This window comes from Sapajus apella, unplaced genomic scaffold, assembly GCF_009761245.1.
Source record: "Sapajus apella isolate SASKATOON/1434 unplaced genomic scaffold, GSC_monkey_1.0 scaffold151, whole genome shotgun sequence".
Taxonomy (NCBI): Eukaryota; Metazoa; Chordata; class Mammalia; order Primates; family Cebidae; genus Sapajus; species Sapajus apella.
In genome coordinates this window covers 873,928-891,214 of record NW_022437091.1, presented here as the reverse complement: position 1 = coordinate 891,214, position 17,287 = coordinate 873,928, and the positions used below count along the sequence as shown (strand labels likewise).

Genomic DNA, 17,287 nt, shown 5'->3' with positions numbered 1-17,287 from the left:
AAATGTTTTGCACCATTCATTGGACATTGTGTTTATCAGTTAAGAGTAGCAGTCTTTTCTCTCTGTCCATGAGCTGTACCTGCAGGGTCATGGATCAGAGTGGAAAGAGGTATCATCAAGATTTCTCCACCCTTTTGGCAATGACACCAGATTACATTTTTAGCACTCATATTTTGGTGTCTATACCGAGGAGGAAGTTAAATTTAGTATATTTCCTGCTAGTCGCTGAACACTGCAGTACCTCCTGGGTCTTGAGTCACAGTCTTTAATGTCTATCTGTGGAATCTCTCCTTTTAAACTGCTAGGCATTTGAGGAGCCTGGATTTATGGTTTGAACTGTCACCATAAGTCCTTAGTGCCCACCCAGAAACCATGCTGACTGGGTGGAATGTTCATAGTAATTTCTTGGTCCCACTTAGTGGAACGTTAGGAATGTTCCTGTCGGGGCATGTGTGTGTGTGCTGGCTTGTGTCCACGTGTGGAGACCATGTGGTATAAACAGGGTACTCTGGATGACCTTTCTCAGACCCTTTTTGTTTTTCGTTTTTTTCCTTTTTGTGGAGAATGGGGTCTCGCTATATTGCTCAGGCAGGTCTCAAACTCCTGGGCTCAAGCTATCTTCCTGCCTCTGCCTCCCTAAGAGCTGGGATTACAGGTGTGAGCCGCAGTGCCTGGCTCTCAGACTCTTCTTGCATTTGCTCCTGAAGAATGTGTTTGCCTTGTGTTGAGTTGGAAAAATCAGATCAGCATGTTGTGCTACCTCCAAAAGACAAGTGATTCTGGAGCGAGCAGGATGAACTCCCAGGGGCACAGGCCCTACTCAACCCAGCCTTCTGGGTCAAGTATCAGAGACAGAGTCCTGTGGACCAGTGCCTGCAGACACAGCACACCAGAATCTCCTAGGAATGTGTTTAAATGCAGATTTCATAGTCAGACTCCATTCAGGTTAACCAGATTAAACTCTGGGAAATACAGCTCAGGAATCTATATTAAAAAAAAAAAAATACCCCCAGGTTGTTTTGTTATGTGACTGGGTTTGGTAACCACTGCCTTACTCGGCCCATTCTCCAAGAGGGTGGTAGCATCACGCAGTGTTGATACTAAGTCTTTTAGATTTTACCTCCTAAGCATCTCTTGCATCTTTCTCGTCTCTGTGTCTATTAACCCCTAGCCAAGTCCAAACTAGCAGCATCTCTGGTCTGGACCACTGCGGCAGCTTCAAATTTCTCTTGTAGAGAGGGACTCATTCCTCTCTCATCTGAACTCTACAGAGCAGCCAGAGTGGCTGTTTCAATGTCAGAGATTCTGTCACACTCCCTACCCCACCCTGACCCTCATCATTTCCTTCCATTGCTTTTTAGAATGAACACAACATTCTTCACGTGGCCAGAGGGTCTGCTGAGTTGGTCCCTACTGATTTCACCAGACTTCTCTCCCAGCCACCTGACTGTGCAGCCACCCGTCTCCAGACATTCCTTCCCCTTTCCCTGGTCCTGCCTTCAAGCACAGCTGTCATCACTTCTGCAGGAGTTTTTCCCAATTCTCATGGGTAGCACTTGAGCAATTTTACGTCGATTTACATAATACTTTGACTAGGTGCATCTGTCTGAGCAAACTGAATTTCTCACAAAGGCAGAGACTATGTTTCTTCACTCTTGTAGCCCTAGTGGTTGGTATGTAGTAAGCTCTAAATACCTGCCTTCTCCTCCCTGTAACAATCCTCAGAGAAGACACAGGGTGCTGAGATGGATCAGAACTTTGTAATTATATTCAGGAGGAGTTCTGTCTCTTCATTCATCATGACATGTCTAGTATCATGTACTATTTTTTAAAATTTATTTTTAATACTTTTTAAATCAGCCTATGCGCACGAAATATGTACCATATAGAACTGCAGGATTCTGGGTCCAGCTGGACTCAGCTAGCACAGAACAAGCACTGTTAGTAATGATTTGAACACTTTTGGAACACTTGGAATATCTCACTTCCCGTGGCTTGATGAAAAGAAACATTTTTTGAACATGACCTATGTGCTAGATGTGCCCTTTGCCTTTATGTTGCTTATGGTTTGAGGAGGAAGGAGACATTAAACAAGTAACCACAAGTTTATACGTTTTACAAAAGGGGCAGATAATATGCCACAGGGATGCAGAACAGAGGGGTCCAAGTCTAGTCTAGGGAATCAGGGGACAGCGTCTCTGTGTAGGGAATATTTAAGCTGAAATCCAGATGAGTGGCAGTTAGAATAGGATGTAGGGAGCAGTACATGTGTGGCCCCCCTGAACTTAGGAAGAAAGAGTATTTAATGGGCAGCAGGGAGTACTAAGCTCTGTCTCTCTCCTGTGAATTGGGACTTGGCCCACCCACACTCTAGGTCTCAACTCCTCATCTGTCATGAGTGTTTGGGTGACAGGGCCTGTGCTGACCTGGACTCTCGGCTGGGTCTTGAGGGCAAATGCCACACTAAAAGGAGTCGTGGATAGGCAGGTAACTCTCAGGACTCCCTTCTCTCAGACATCACACAGGCTGTTGTGAATTCAGCACCACCAGCGCTCTTGTCAGAGCAGCTTTTTTTTTTTTTTTTTTTTTCAGTCAGAATTTCGCTCTTGTTACCCAGACTGGAGTGCAATGGCGCGATCTCGGCTCACCGCAACCTCCACCTCCTGGGTTCAGGCAATTCTCCTGCCTCAGCCTCCTGAGTAGCTGGGATTACAGGCACGCGCCACCATGCCCAGCTAATGTTTTGTATTTTTAGTAGAGACGGGGTTTCACCATGTTGACCAGGATGGTCTTGATCTCTTGACCTCGTGATCCACCCACCTTGGCCTCCCAAAGTGCTGGGATTACAGGCGTGAGCCACCGTGCCCGGCCCCAGAGCAGTTTTAAACATTATCACTACCAGCAGTTTTTACTCATTTCTTTATTAATATAGAAAAGAAGCCCAGGGCAGCTGGACCAGTAGTACAAAGCACCAGGAGTTAATACCATTCTGGTGAAAGGGTTGGTTTTACGAAAGTGAAGGAGCAGGCAGGAGCTGCAAGGTTCCGAGGCCAGGCCCAGCCTACTGCCCAGAACCCCTGAAAAAGCTCCCTGGGAGAGGGCTGACAGGTCGGTCAGGGTGGACTGAGCTGGAAACCATGGAGACAGATGGTAGGGATACAGGGTCATGCAGTGGGAACCACCCTGTGGCTGATAAGGACAGGGAACTGGTAGCTGGAAGCTCCCCACTGGACCATGGGCAGGGGCTTGCAGGTGGTCTCAGCTCTGGGGGCAGGTAGAAAAACTGCAGAGACTGATAGGCATGGAGAACCCAGACATGGCCCTGGGGGTGAAGGGCCTTTCCACTTTTCTCCACCAGGAACCACCCTTGCTCTATACTACATTTGGGGCTTTAGGGCCCAAGGCACAGGGGAGGCTCAGAGGCCTCTATTTGGGAGGAAGATGGGGCAAGGAAGGAAGCACTTGAGTGTCCCTAGTTTAGGCAGCCAGGGCTGACACAGGCAGGACAACAGCACCCTGCAAAGTGGGGCTAGAAAGTGGGGCAGGGACTGGCTTATCCTTGGCCAGTGACCAGGACCAGCCCCATGGCAATGGTGCCTGTCTCGAGCCTTAGCAAATCAAGTGTGCAACGGGATGTTGGCAAACCTGGGCTCTCGCCTTATCTCTGCCAGAACTTGTATCACACAGAGCTATATAACCATGGTCCAGCCATGTCCCGCCTTGGCCTGTTTCCTCTTCTGTCAATGAGGGCTTTGGATAAGGAGCTTTTAGGTCATGGAAAGGGCTCTGCAGGTGAAGGGAACTCTAGGACCTGCTCTTGGCAGTTAACCAGACCCTGGATGGAACTGGCATGGGATGGGGGTGAAATGGGGGATGGAGGAGGAAGGTGTTCTTGCACAGAACCTATCCCCACAAACACTGCAGAGCTAGGAAAGGCAACTGGAAGCCCTTTTTGCCCAGAGGAAGAAAGGCCGCAGAGAGACCGAATGCGGCTCAGTGCAATCCCTTCACATCCTCCACCATCTGGGTAACACTTGGCAAGGAGTGGATGGGGTGGCATTGGTAACCCTTTATGTTCTTCCCCAGGGTGGGGCGCTCAAGGCCTCTTGTGGCTTCTGCCTTCAGCTCTCAGCGTGGGGTCAGCAGTGTTCTTTTCACTGTGGTCCTGTTCCGGGAACAGCCCAAGACTCTGCCTGGCTGGCACATGTTAGTTGGTGAGGAAAGGACAGAGTAGGTGAGTAAGCAGACAGGGAGGCAGGAGCAACTCTGGCTTTCTCCTCTTCCTCTTCAGAGATTGGCTCAGTCAACTGAGTCACAGATCTCCTCCACCACAGCATTGAAGATATGTGGCTGGTCAGCATAGACGTGGTGAGATGCACCCTCAATCTCCTGTGGAGAGAGGACCCGCAGGGGTGGCATGGCCCTTTATTCCTGGTGCTGGAAAGCTGTCACACTATTTCTTTTCCCCTTAGACTTGCTTGCCTGACACCCATGAGCTCTTATCAGAAATAATACTCTACGTTTCTCCCTCGGATCTTGGTATTTTCCTTTGACAGCCAATGAATCCCCATATCCCACTTTACTTATGTGGTGGACATTCACTGTATCTTTCCTTCCATGTTAGCCCCACTACTGATCTGCTCATTTAATCCAAAGGTCCAGTAAACTTGGCCCATGGTTGGCACCCAGCCTCATTCAGCACACTCATTGGCACATGGCAGAGAGGGGTTAGAAAAAAGGGAGGAGGTATGGTGGGAGCCTCTACTATTCACTCCACTGCCCATGGCTCTGGCTTTGGGGTAGGAACTACATGGGGGCTGGAGCAGCAGCAGGTGCCTGGCTACTAGACCAGAACTAGCCTTTTAGCCTAACTGGGCTAAAAGTAGGAAGCCTCTAATTAAGATATTACAAAGAGAGTTTCCAAACTTCTCAAATCTACTGCCCTATCTCAGTCTGTCCATTCCTCTTTCTCCTCAATCACCCATCCCTACCCCAAGGCTGAGAGCTGATTCACTCTCAGTCAATCAACATGTGCTGGCATTTGATTCACGGCATCATTTCCACTCCTTGGTGGTGGAACATACCAAGTCTCGGACATAGGAATCCGGCCGCTGCATCTTCACCTTTTTTCCCGTACTGGTATCTATCCAGGTGTTGGCCCCATAGATCATGGTGATGGGCACATCTTTTCGAATCAAGTGAATTCGCTCCAGCATGGGGCGCCGGGCCCAGCCAAAGGACTCCATCATGGCTTTGAATGCTGTCTCACCACTGTCAGAAACAAAACAGCAGTAAACTTCAATAAACAGCAGAATATGTCAACTTGTTGGTCTCTTCAGAGGCTGAGGCAGAGTCTTAGTCATCTTTGTATTCCTGTCAGAGCCCTACACTGGGCTCATTAAATATTGGTAAGATTAGGAGATGACCAAAATTCCAGAGGTCTCATCACAGAAGAGTTTGGAGGAACACTTGTGAAAAAGCCCATGGCAATACAAACTGTCCGAGAATGAAATGGATTATTTATTCAACAAATATTATCTGTCATGCCCTGGGCTGGGAAAGGGACATATGAACAAGAAACACAGGGTGCTGCCCCTCCTGGAGCTCACACACTTTAGCTCATGCTTTAGAGAGGTAGGCATTAAGTAACTAATCATATGATTAATTATTATTTAACTTAAAATTTCCTGGGCCGGGTGTGATGGCTCACACCTCTAATCCCAGCACTTTGGGAAGCTGAGGACAGTGGATCATTTGCGGTCAGGAGTTCAAGACCAGCCTGGCCAACATGGTGAGACCCTGTCTCTACTAAAAATACAAAAATTAGATCAGTGTGGTGGTGCACTGTAATCCAAAAATTAGGTCGGTGTGGTGGTACCTGTAATCCCAGCTACTCAGGAGGCTGAGGCAGGAGAATCGCTTGAGCCTGGGAGATGGAGGTTGCAGTGAGCCAAGATTGTGCCACTGCACTTTAGCCTGGGTGACACAGTGAGCCTCCGTCTCAAAAAAAAAAGAAACTTAAAATTTCCCAAGAAGGATGAAAAGGTGGTTGAGTGCTATAAAAACACAGCCTGGGGATTTAGTCTGTTGGAGGTTGAGGGAGACAGTCAGGAGTGCATCTGAGGTGAACGCTTAAGAGAGTACTATGATAGTAACAAGGGCTTCCTGAGAAGACTCTGGAATTAAAAACATCAGTCTTCCAAGGACTGGGGGAGCAGCAGTTTCTGTTAAGCAAGAAATAACAAATGCCAATGTAATCTACTTCACTCCCTGGTCATTTGCTCAGGTAGAACGAACTGAGGCCATATCATGAGGTGTCCATGAGGCTGGAACAGAGCCAGCTTTCTGGGCTGGTCTGCGGCTTCTGCTGACGATAGGGCATGCTGGGGACACTGCTGCCTCTTAGGCTTGGCCTGTTTAGTGCAGTTAGATCTGCATTCTCTTTTACATGTACAGATGAACAGGAACCTGAGTTTTGTCCAGGCCACCAGAAATAGATGATTTTTCCTTGAGATATTGCAGCATAGTAGAAAAAGCATGGAATTTGGAGTCAAATGAATTCAAATCCTCAGCTGTGTTTTCTTACCAAGTCATGCAACCAGAATATACTTTAATTTCCTCATCTATAAATGTACATGTATTTTTATTTTCCTAATGGTGTCCTAGTGAAGTGGGTATAATACTCTATATACCCACTTCACTAGGACACCATTAGGAAAATAAAAATATGTACAAAGCACCTAAGTTGAGGTGAGGTGAAGTATATACCCCCAATCATATTGGTCAAATGTCTTGTTTTCCGAGGAAATGATAAAAGTTACCATGAGCTTGTCAGGGTTACAAAGTCAAAAAACTCAGGGAGTTACAAAATTAAGTGATGGTGTTTGGGAGTGAGGGAGCTCGTTGTGACTAATGTCACCTTTGCTTCCTCTGGGATGTGAATGATACACCCTGGGGCTTAGGTTGGGAGGACATTGTATAGAACTAGGTCTGGGATGGGGAAGGTTCTGGAGAAAAGGCTAGGGTTGGGCCTGTGGGGCCTCAGATGCATATGAGATGGTCATTGAGCCCAAGGGGCCTGAGAAAAGGGCCAAGGGCAGGAAGACAGGGGAATCTGATTTGACTGCTGAGCTGAGAGTTTCTATACTACTGTTTAATCAAGGTTCTTCAATTAGCTTAGCTCATGTGGAATGCTGGACAGACAGCTCACATGCTGCCAAAAGCTGTCTGGGTTTGAGGTTAATGTTCAGACTGTACTGCTGGAATGCAAATCTCTGCCTTTCTCATGGCTTTGGGCTCACAAGTGACTTGGACAGCCCTAGAAAAGGGGAGGGAAGTAAGCCTGCCTTTGCTGAGATGCCTCCCAGCAGCTCGGGGTGTCACCAACATGGCCTTGTGGTATCAGCCAGTCACAGGGTACTTCCCCAGGGGACGATCACCTCCCTGACTCTGCCCTGGCCATCCACATTGCCAAGACTGCAGGTTGCTGGGCTTGTAGTGCCTGCTGTGTAAATAAGCAGCCGCAGATAGGAACTTTTCAAAGTTCTCAGGACACCCCAAATCTCCAAAAGATGCAAAGAAATTTTTGTCTCAATGATAAGGCATTTCAAGTGCATGTAATTAAATTTTAAAATGCATGCTCTTTGAGAAATTCTATTTGTAGTAATGTGTTCAACAGATACAGTCAAATGTGTGTAAAAAGGAATATGTACAAGGAGGCCCTCTGAAGAAATGGCACACGTGCTATTTTAGACTGGAAATAATAAGGAAATGTAGGGACTACAGGTCTGGGACAGAAGACTTCTTTTCCTTTTGAAAAATATTATGCTTTTGCTAATTATTTTTGACCTAAAAAAGAAAAAAAATACCATGTTTGTATCACTCTTTCAGTCAAAAAAATCTTTTAAAATATTAATATTTTCAGCCAGTTGTGGTGGCTCATGCCTATAATCCCAGCACTTTGGGAGGCTGAGGCAGGTGGATTGCCTGAGGCCAGGAGTTGGAGACCAGCCTGGCCAACATAGTGAAATCCCGTCTTTATTAAAAATACAAAAAATTAGCTGGGTGTGGTGACAGGCACCTGTAATCCCAGCTACTAGGGAAGCTGAAGCAGGAGAATTGCTAGAACCCGGGAGGTGGAGGTTGCAGTGAGCCAAGATTGCGTCATTGTACTCCAACCTAGGCAACAGAGCAAAACTTGTCTTAAAAAACAAAAACAAATATACATACATACATGTATGTATGTATACATATATATGTGTGTGTGTGTGTGTGTGTGTATGTATATATATATATTTTTTTTTTCCAGACTGTTGCTCATCAGGCCAACTGCATACCTGTAGGGAATAGAAAGGGCCTTCCTCTAGAGATGGGTAGCATGTTTAATTAATCTATTACGTGCTATATTCCTTTGTGTCTATCCCTGGGGAACTCTCTGGAAATGATCAGGCTTGCTAGTGCCTGTGTTTCCCTGAGTCAGAACTTTGTTGGAGAAGAAATAAAGCCCAGAACTCCAGCAGCTAAGAATTTTATCTCCTAACTGTCTGTCCCAAGCTGGCCCGGGGAGCTGCCCTCACCTGGGATTCTGTGCATTGCAGTGGTAGATATACTCTGATATGGTGTCATCTTCAAAGAAGTCTGCAAACTTCCTTTTGAAGTCCGGCCGGAATCGCTGCACCAGGCTAGGCCCTGGGAGGGGATAGCAAAACAGAGTGACCAGTTTGGGAGGTGGGGCAGGGAAGACTCCTGCCTGTGTATGTTTTAACAACTTTAACCAAACCTTATTTTTCCTAAAGGTTTGCTTTATTCATTTAACATTACAGTGGTAGAAAGAGTGCAGGAATGTACTGGGAAGCTCCAGGTGACTTCAAATGACAAAGTTGGCTCATCACCAAAGAATTTAGAGGCAGTTTAACATCACTGATGAGCCAGGTTATTTTCAGCTCAATGAAACCCTAAGATCATTCCCTGCAAGAATCACAAGCCCTCCCCATCAGTATCCATGTCTGAGATGCTCTTCTCCTACAGCCTGAGCTATGTTCTCTTTCTCCTGGATATCCCTCTGGCCTTTTAATCTTCTGATGGTAGCAGATGAAACTAGACCACCTCCCAAGAGCTCTCTCATTTGTAGGCCTGTAATACAATATGTGGAGAGGTGAACTAAACACAATGGTGTCTGAGACTCAGGGCACTGTTTTACAACAATTTGTTCCTTTCACCTCATTATGGTATATATACATGCAAGAACAGACTGTAAAAACTGGGCCCCGGCCGGGCGCGGTGGCTCAAGCCTGTAATCCCAGCACTTTGGGAGGCCGAGGCGGGTGGATCACGAGGTCAAGAGATCGAGACCATCCTGGTCAACATGGTGAAACACCGTCTCTACTAAAAATACAAAAAATTAGCTGGGCATGGTGGCGCGTGCCTGTAATCCCAGCTACTCAGGAGGTTCTTTTTGGCAAAGGATTATCAAGAGTCTGCTGGAGACCACAGCGCTGGGAACCTCTGCCCACTTACTCTCCTTTGCACATGTGTCTTGATAGCCTTCCTCTCTCTCAGAACTGCTAAACACCTATCTTATACTCAAATGCTTTTTTTTTTCTTTATCCGGAGTCATTCTGTTTTTCTTGAAGGAACTAGAGAGATAACCCTTATTTAGCTATTGAAAATTATTATGTAAACACAACCATCAGTACAAGATAGGCATCACCAATCTATTCCATAAAGGAATCTTCTCTTCACTTCATCAGAGTAAAAAGCTCTAAAAAGCTCCCCAGCAGGGAAGCATGCTGGCAGTGTGAGGTCAGAAGGTCAGAGATACTGATTCTGTTCATTAGGGCTGGCTCCCCATGGTCCTCCTCCTCCTCCTTTCCTCCCTTTTGCCCATAGAATTTGCTGACAGCTGCCAAGTGCTAGGCAACACAGAGCAGGTGAAGATGTGTTGCTTTCCTGGACCAGTGCATGATTCACAGGGGCTTGCCTGCCACTCTGGGTTATATTGCAGGCTTTGGTTCTGACCTCTCCCTGCTGCAGGTGTTGGGTGAACCACTGGGATGGAATCTGGTGGTTACTGAGCCTGAATCACCCGCAGGTTTTCATAAAATCTCACACACATTGGGTGGGGTGGCTCATGCCTGTAATCCCAGAACTTTGGGAGGCCGAGGCAGGTGGATCACTAGAGGCCAGGAGTCCAAGATCAGCCTGGCCAACATGGTGAAACCCCATCTCTACTAAAAATACAAAAACTAGCGAGGTGTGGTGGGGCACACCTGCAGTCCCAGTTACTCAGGAGGCTCAGGCAGGAGAATGGCTTGAACCCGGGAGGCAGAGGTTGAAGTGAGCTGAGATCACACCACTGCACTCCAGCCTGGGAGACAGAGTGAGAATCTGTTTCAAAAAACAAAAAACAAAACAAAAATCTTACACACATAGCAGAGGATGAGTCACCTTGCAGCCCCTTCTCTCTGGGGGTCTAGCCAAGACATGTGAAAGCTATTCTGCTCCACCTGTTCCTGGCATAGGAAAAGCTTTTGCTATGCAGATGGAAAAAAAAAAAAAAAAAAAAGAAAAAAAAAAAAAAGAAAAAACCTTCTCAAACCTTGAACAAAGTCATCTGGTCCAGATTAACAGCTTTAAATAATGCTAGGCTAATTCCCACTTTTTAGGAATGAGTAGGAAAGACGCAGTGGGAAAGACACATTCTAGAATGTTACAGCCTTCCTTTAAGGAGATACTACAGGCTACTCACCCCAGGGCCCAGCTACTCGAAGAACAGCCAATGGATTGGAACGTCCTAGGACAGATGCCACGGCTTTGACCCAGGTTGGGGGTGCAGGGACCTCACTGGGGTTAGTTGGTCGGAGGGGAAACCCCCATGGGTCCACCAGGATGAGGTGTTTAACTCTACATTAAAGGCAGAAAGAGGAGAAGACACATTATATTCTCTGGTAGGTGCCATAGCCCCTTAAATCGGGAATGAGAGAACTTTGGAAATGAATACTGGAAAGTTCCCAGTAAGGCCAGGAATTAGGTCACAAGGGATGGTGGCATCTCCTTATTACCTATCAGGGTACTTGATTGAGTAAGAAGTGGCCAGGAATCCTCCCAAACTGTGTCCCAGGAGGATCATGCTGGGGATCCCCATGGTCTCCCGCCATGTCTCTATCGAGGTCACAAACTCATCCTCAGCCCCCTCTGGGTCTCTTGGGAATGCTGGCCTTGAGCTTCGTCCAAAGCCAAGCAGATCGAAGGTGTGCAGTGTGCGGCGGGCACTCAGTGAGTCCATGTTGAGGATCCAGAGGCCCACGCCGCCCCCAAAGCCATGCACCATCACCAGAGGGGTGCGGTCCTTTTGCTCGGGGCTCACAGTCACCGTCCAGATCTTATTCTGGTTTGGGAGGGACACATATCTAGCCAGGAACTTATTCTGGAGACCTGGGAAGGAAAGAATCCCATGGTAAATCAACAAGTCTGTTTCCTGACAGCATCATCCTTTTGCCTGGACTACCACTCTTCACATCTCTTCATTCACCAACCCTCCCCAACTTCCCTCAACTCTTTCCTCCCACGACCTCAGACCACTGAAGATGACTCTGTCCTTAACCAAACTTTAGGCAAGCCCTTTTGAGCCCTCTTCTTAACTCGGCTTTGACCTTGGCCCTTGCCCTGTCTTCTACATGTCTAGCTCAGACAGCGCTTTGCCCTGTCTTCCACAAGTCTAGCAAGAGCCTGATAAGTCAAGATTAGTAAGTCATACTAAGTCAGTAAGAATTCTTTTATATCTGATCAAGTTCCTCATCCCTCACCTTTGACCTTCCTTTAGCAATGATCCTGTTAAACTGGTTTGAAAAGAACTCCCTTTATCTTTGATATCTCTTCTTAGTAATTTTCTATACACCGATTCCCCACCTCACCCTGCAGCTTTGTTATAAATCCACACCAGTCATTTACTGTATTCAAGAGTTGAGCCTAGGCTGGGCGCCGTGGCTCATGCCTGTAATTCCAGCACTTTGGGAGGCCGAGACATGTGGATCACCTGAGGTCAGGAGTTTGAGACCAGTCTGGCCAACATGGCAAAATGCCATCTCTAGTAAAAATACAAAAAATTTGCTGGGCGTGGTGGTGGGCACCTGTAATCCCAGCTACTCAGGAGGCTGAGGCAGGAGAATCGCTTGAACCTGGGAGGTGGAGGTTGTAGTGAGCTAAGATTGCACCATTGTACTCCAGCCTGGGCAACAAGAGTGAAACTCAATCTCAAAACAAAACAAAAAACAGTTGAACCTGATCTATCTCTCCTATTGCAATAGTCTTGAATGATCTTTACCAGTTTAATTTGTCAGAATCGCTTTTTCTTTAACACTACGCATTGTAAAGAATTAAACTCCAATGACAATTTACAGACCATTTAGTCTGTAGGTAATAAGCAGGGCCATCTTATCCCTTGAAACATATGCCCAGCTCCCTTTAGGCCCCGGGTGGCAGTGATACCACCAACCCCACAAAGCTGTTGCATCCATTGCTCTTGAACCTGTGTGTGCTTGGGGCTTGATAGATGGATAGAACTGTGGTCCAGCCAGTTGGAGGGAGTGATGGATGTGGACTGAGCCTTGGGTGAGAGACTGAGGTGGGGCAGTGCTTGTTCTGCTGGTGTGAGCTGCCTGGGTGAAGCAGCCTGGATCCTGGATAGAGGCTTGAAAGCTCTGGCTGCTGTTTGTCTGCACATACTTGGGCCCATAAGCGAGAGGGTAGCTATGGCTGGGGCAGTAGGGGTGTGGTGGAGGAGATCATATGGGAAATATGGGAAGAAGGGGCTTAAGGGGCTTGTTTGAGCGAGTGGCTGCTGCTGCTAGTGGGATGCTCTGCTGCATTATAACAGTGCTGATGAGGGCTGGTCTGCAAATCACAAACTACTGTGGTAACCAGATAGGTGGGGGACCAAAATCAGGTAGAACACAGAGAATAGTAATATCAGAAAATGCAAGATTGCTGATCCAAGGGTCTGCAGGTGGTAAATCTAAGAAGTACTTGTGTGGGGAGAAGAGAGAAGGAGAGAAGGAAGAAGAGAGAAATGGGGGAGAAGGAAGGAGGAAGGGGAGAATGTGTCTGTGTGTGTTCACCAGCACTGGCACAGCGTTTGAGGTGAAGTGGCAGGAACTAGTACATGGCTAGAGAGATGGTGAGGAACCACTATCACAGGATATGGTGTCCTCTGTATACACCTCTTCCCTCAAATAACTGACATCCTTTCCTTCCACCCCACACACTGTTCATTAGCAATCAGTGGACTCAAGTAGCAGGCTCTGGGAAGATCCTGAATCTTTCTTGGGCCCCATGAGGGTGGGACAAGCTGTCCATTCTACTTACACTGGAGGATCCTGGCTTCCACATTCTTCAGCTGAGACATGGAAGTGGGGCGCCACGTTGGCAGCCAGCTACTCAGCCAGCCTTGAGGTCTGGGAGGAGGAGACAGAGACATTCATTGGCAACATTGGAAAGAAACATTGATGCTCTCAGCCTTGCTGACAGCTACAAAGGAGTTCTCAGGAGGCAGGGTGTTTCCTAGCTTCGGGATACCAGCCCACCATGGCAGTCAGCAGTTCCCTAGCTGCCTGATAGACTGTTTCTTTTTGGTAAATGGCTATTAACAATGTGTCCTTGTTTCAATAGATATTCAGAACATCCTGTATATAATTCTTCACAGTTTATAAAGCTCTGTCACATTTATTATCTCACTTCTGCCTTATAACTTCTCTTTGTTAATGGTTATCATAATTTATGTTCAAGAAGATTAAAGGGAGAAATGTCTTTTAACTAATGTTTCAGCTATCCTTTGCTGTCCCCAGGACTAGATGTTCCTTAACAGTAGGACAAATTCCCATGCCATCTGCCCTCCTGGCAGGGCACTGGTTGGTGTTTATGTGCACCCTCTTCCAAGCCCCTAGAAGTGCAGCACATTGTGTTGTGCCCAACTGATCTCTCGGGTAATCATGGAGGCAGGCAGCAGGAGGTGGGAGACCTGGGTTCAAGTTCTATTATGGTTCACTGACAGGACACAGGTTGCCTCTGGTCTTGTTTTCTAGATTGTAAAATGAGTAGAAAGGTCACCTATGTCCTCACCTCCCATGGCATGCAGCAAAACAGATTACTCATCCTGCTTTCTCTTTCACACCCAGTGATCTTAAGTCATTGCAAGATAGAAGTTAAAAGCACCAGATTTGGGGTTACACACACACACCCTCCTGGACCTGAATCATGGTGTTATCAGTGATGAGCAGAATGGCTTTGGCCCACTAAATAACCTGTCTTTGAGCATCTATATATGTAAGGAAACCTGTAAGTTGCCCAGTACAAATGAGATGCTCAATGAATGACAGTTTGTATCATTCCCTTTTAACCCCACTTGATATTTTTCTTTTCTTGAATTCTGCCTGAGTTACAGACAGCATAGATATCTATAGCTACAGAAAGGGCCTGTGAACACTGGCATAGTCAAGATAGGGAACCCTAAGGGGGAATGAGGGGAACCATTACCAATCCCCTTGGCACACACTGGGCACCCTGATACATCATTTGAAGCACAGAATTTTAGATTAGGATGTTTCCTTAGGAATCATCTATTCTAGCCTCTGTATTTTACAGATGAGCAAACTGATGCCCAAAGAGGTCACACAGGTTAGAAAAAAGAAACAGAACTAGAACCCCTTATCTCAAATCCAGGTTTCTCTCCCCGAACCTTCCAGCCTCAGCTTTTGAAGGTCAAACACACATATTCACAGAACGTAACCACTTTTTCATACTTATCTCTGTTTTCTCAAGGGAGGTGTGATCTAAAGCCAGGTCAGAGTTCCAATTTTAGCACTGTCACTTACTAGCAATGTGACTATGGGCACATTATTTAGCTTTTCTGTGTCAAAGCTTCCTCATCTTTAAACGGGAGTAATAATGTCTACCTCATAGGGTTGCTATAAAGGTTAAATGAGTTAATGCATGTAAAGCACATAGAATAATGCCTAGCACAAGATAAACTCCCAATAAACTTTCTTTCCCCCCAGCTAAATAAGTTGTCTACATTCCCAGTATTTTGCAAGTAGCAACTCTCAGTGGATGTTTGAAGTTTGAAAGAAAAACAGGTTGCAGCTGGGAGTGGTACATCAATGGTTTTGGCCAGATGAAAGTTGTCAATCTCAATCGATCTAATCCTAGGGAGACTCAGAATCCTCTTATTATTCTACTGCAATTCCTTGTAGACTTGAAGCACAGGGACCAAGACCACAGGATTTTGCCAGCCTTAAAAGACAATTTTTTTTTCTCCAAATCAGGCTGTGACAAGTTCGGTCATAACATTGTCCTGTTACTGCCCAAAGCAGAGCTCAGGAGAAACGCTGCCCATGGCATCACGGACTGCTCAGCAGATATTCCTCGGTGGGAGAATTACTTTGCCTTCCTTCTTCACCAAAAACGTTACAAGTAAAGCACTGGAAATAGTGCCTGGCACACTGTATGTGCTCACAACTATTGGGGAAATATGGGCTGGGGTGGGAAATTGAGGCAAGGAGCAGAAAAGACATTCAGCAATGAACTTAACCTGGCTAGGATGGTCTCTGTTGACCTGATGGTGGTGAAGCAGAAGGGGTTCTGTGCTGGGAGAGAATCCTGTTCTAGACCTCTGTGATCTTGGGCAAATCTCCTGACTTCTAGGGACACAGCGTCTTCATTTGTAAAAAGAAGCTGAACTACCTGCATCTCCTTCAGCTGGAACATTCTGCTTCCCTAAGTCCTTTAAAGCATTGCAAATTTCCTCTTGGAAAAGTCATCTTTGAAAGTAAAATATTCCTCTGGACATTTCTTTTGAGCTACTTATTATGATTATAAAGTTAATTAGTTTTGTGGGCTTCCAGTTCTGCAGGTCTGAAAAACACAGGAGTACTGGATCTAAGAAAGGCCCAGTTCTGGTGAAACCAAGGCTCGACTGGGAGCTGAGTCATTCTTCTCGTAGCAACTTTTTCTTGCTCCTATCAGATTGCGAACTGCTAGTCACACCACCTACAGGTGGTATCCCAAACCTGATGCCCTTGAGAGATGGGTAACAAATCCCAATAGCTCTAAATTTTAAAGCACTGCATTAAAGATGTTGTTATGATGATTAAAAGCACTATCAACTAGATCACATGCGGCTACGTGTCTTGGTGGGCGACAGCTAAAGAAAGCCCGTGATTCCATGCCAATTTCAGCGTGGTGGAGACCTCTCCAGTCTCTCCACACCATCTCTTTGCCGGGCGGAGGGAGGAGGCTCTCTCCATCCCCACGACCGCCGTTCTGGGACAAGTCAAGACGAGCACGCCCGGCTGCTACCCCCGCACCCGCGTCCCACAAGCTTGCTTTCGGGGATCTCAGACATCAACGCGGAATCTCTCGAGAGGCCAGAGGAGAATGAGGGGCACTCGCGAGGACTAAGGTGGAAACCCAGGATCCCCGGGTTACGGGCGAGCGCATCTCCCATGGCTCCCCCGGCTCAGCCGCGGGCTCTTCTGGGCAAATGCAAAGCAAGCAGCGCACCCACCCCCCGCCCTCTCCGGAGGCCGACCTGGAAAAGGAAGGGCGGGAAGGTGTCTACCACTGTTCCTCAGCCACAGACAGTCCCAGGATCATGGCCCAGAGAGAGAGAGAAAGAGAGAAAGGGACAGGATTAACTCACTGCTGCTCCAGATCATCAGCCATAGTAAACAAGCCCTGCCAGGTCCAGGCGAGCCCGCCCAGCGCTTGACGCCAGCACCAGCTGACCCGGGAGGCCGTGGGGAACAAGGGGGCGTGGCTGCGCAGGGGGCAGGGCTCGCGGCCTGCGGGTGGGACTCTCAAACTCCACAACTTGGTTTGAACTAGTGGGGCCTTGCTATGTTTTCAATCACTGGCATGTGTCCAGGCAGAGATGCCTCTGAGGGTCTCAGAATAGCACGGTAATCCTGGTCATACATTTGGTGGGGGGGTTCCTGCAGGAGCTCTATCAGCCCTCCGTTCTCTAATACCTAAAAAGTGACAGAACTACTCCTGCACGCTGGCACCCATTCTTTGGGCTTCCTATTATAACTGTGTCGTACTGAAATTGACCCTTGTTAGTGTTCCTTCTAATGAGAGGCTTAAATGTTTGTGGAGACAACACCATTGGCTGAATGCTCCTACAAAGGGCCTGGATGCCAGATTGCAAAACTAAAAATCAGGACACCTAGTTAAATGTAAATTCTAGATTTAAATAAAGCAAATAGTTTTTTAGAATCAGTATGGGCCATGCAGT

At 47.0% G+C, this 17,287-nt stretch overlaps 1 protein-coding gene across 2 annotated transcripts; it reads right to left on the bottom strand.

The window, feature by feature from the left end:
- Positions 1-2,905: 2,905 nt before the first annotated feature.
- On the bottom strand, positions 2,906-16,801 carry ABHD4 (abhydrolase domain containing 4, N-acyl phospholipase B). Of its 2 annotated transcripts, none has more exons than XM_032265530.1 (7): positions 16,694-16,801; positions 13,363-13,451; positions 11,061-11,433; positions 10,748-10,902; positions 8,577-8,688; positions 5,085-5,271; positions 2,906-4,389 (listed from the first exon to the last, which is right to left on the bottom strand). In XM_032265530.1, the coding sequence occupies exons 1-7, from the start codon at positions 16,714-16,716 to the stop codon at positions 4,300-4,302; spliced, it is 1,029 nt and encodes a 342-aa protein (XP_032121421.1). In that variant the 5' UTR covers positions 16,717-16,801; the 3' UTR covers positions 2,906-4,299. The 2 variants fall into 2 exon arrangements, with proteins under 2 accessions (XP_032121421.1, XP_032121422.1); XM_032265531.1 differs by having other exon boundaries at positions 16,583-16,711.
- Between the last annotated feature and the right edge of the window lie 486 nt (positions 16,802-17,287).

What these genes read in the sequence shown, in the direction of transcription:
- ABHD4 (XM_032265530.1), bottom strand. Translation starts at nt 16,716, where the DNA reads ATGGCTGATGATCTGGAGCAGCA. An exon ending in GCTGATGATCTGGAGCAGCA is followed by an intron (nt 13,452 to 16,693) that starts GTGAGTTAATCC and finishes TCCTCCTCCCAG; the next exon opens with ACCTCAAGGCTGGCTGAGTA. An exon ending in GGAAGCCAGGATCCTCCAGT is followed by an intron (nt 11,434 to 13,362) that starts GTAAGTAGAATG and finishes TTTCCTTCCCAG; the next exon opens with GTCTCCAGAATAAGTTCCTG.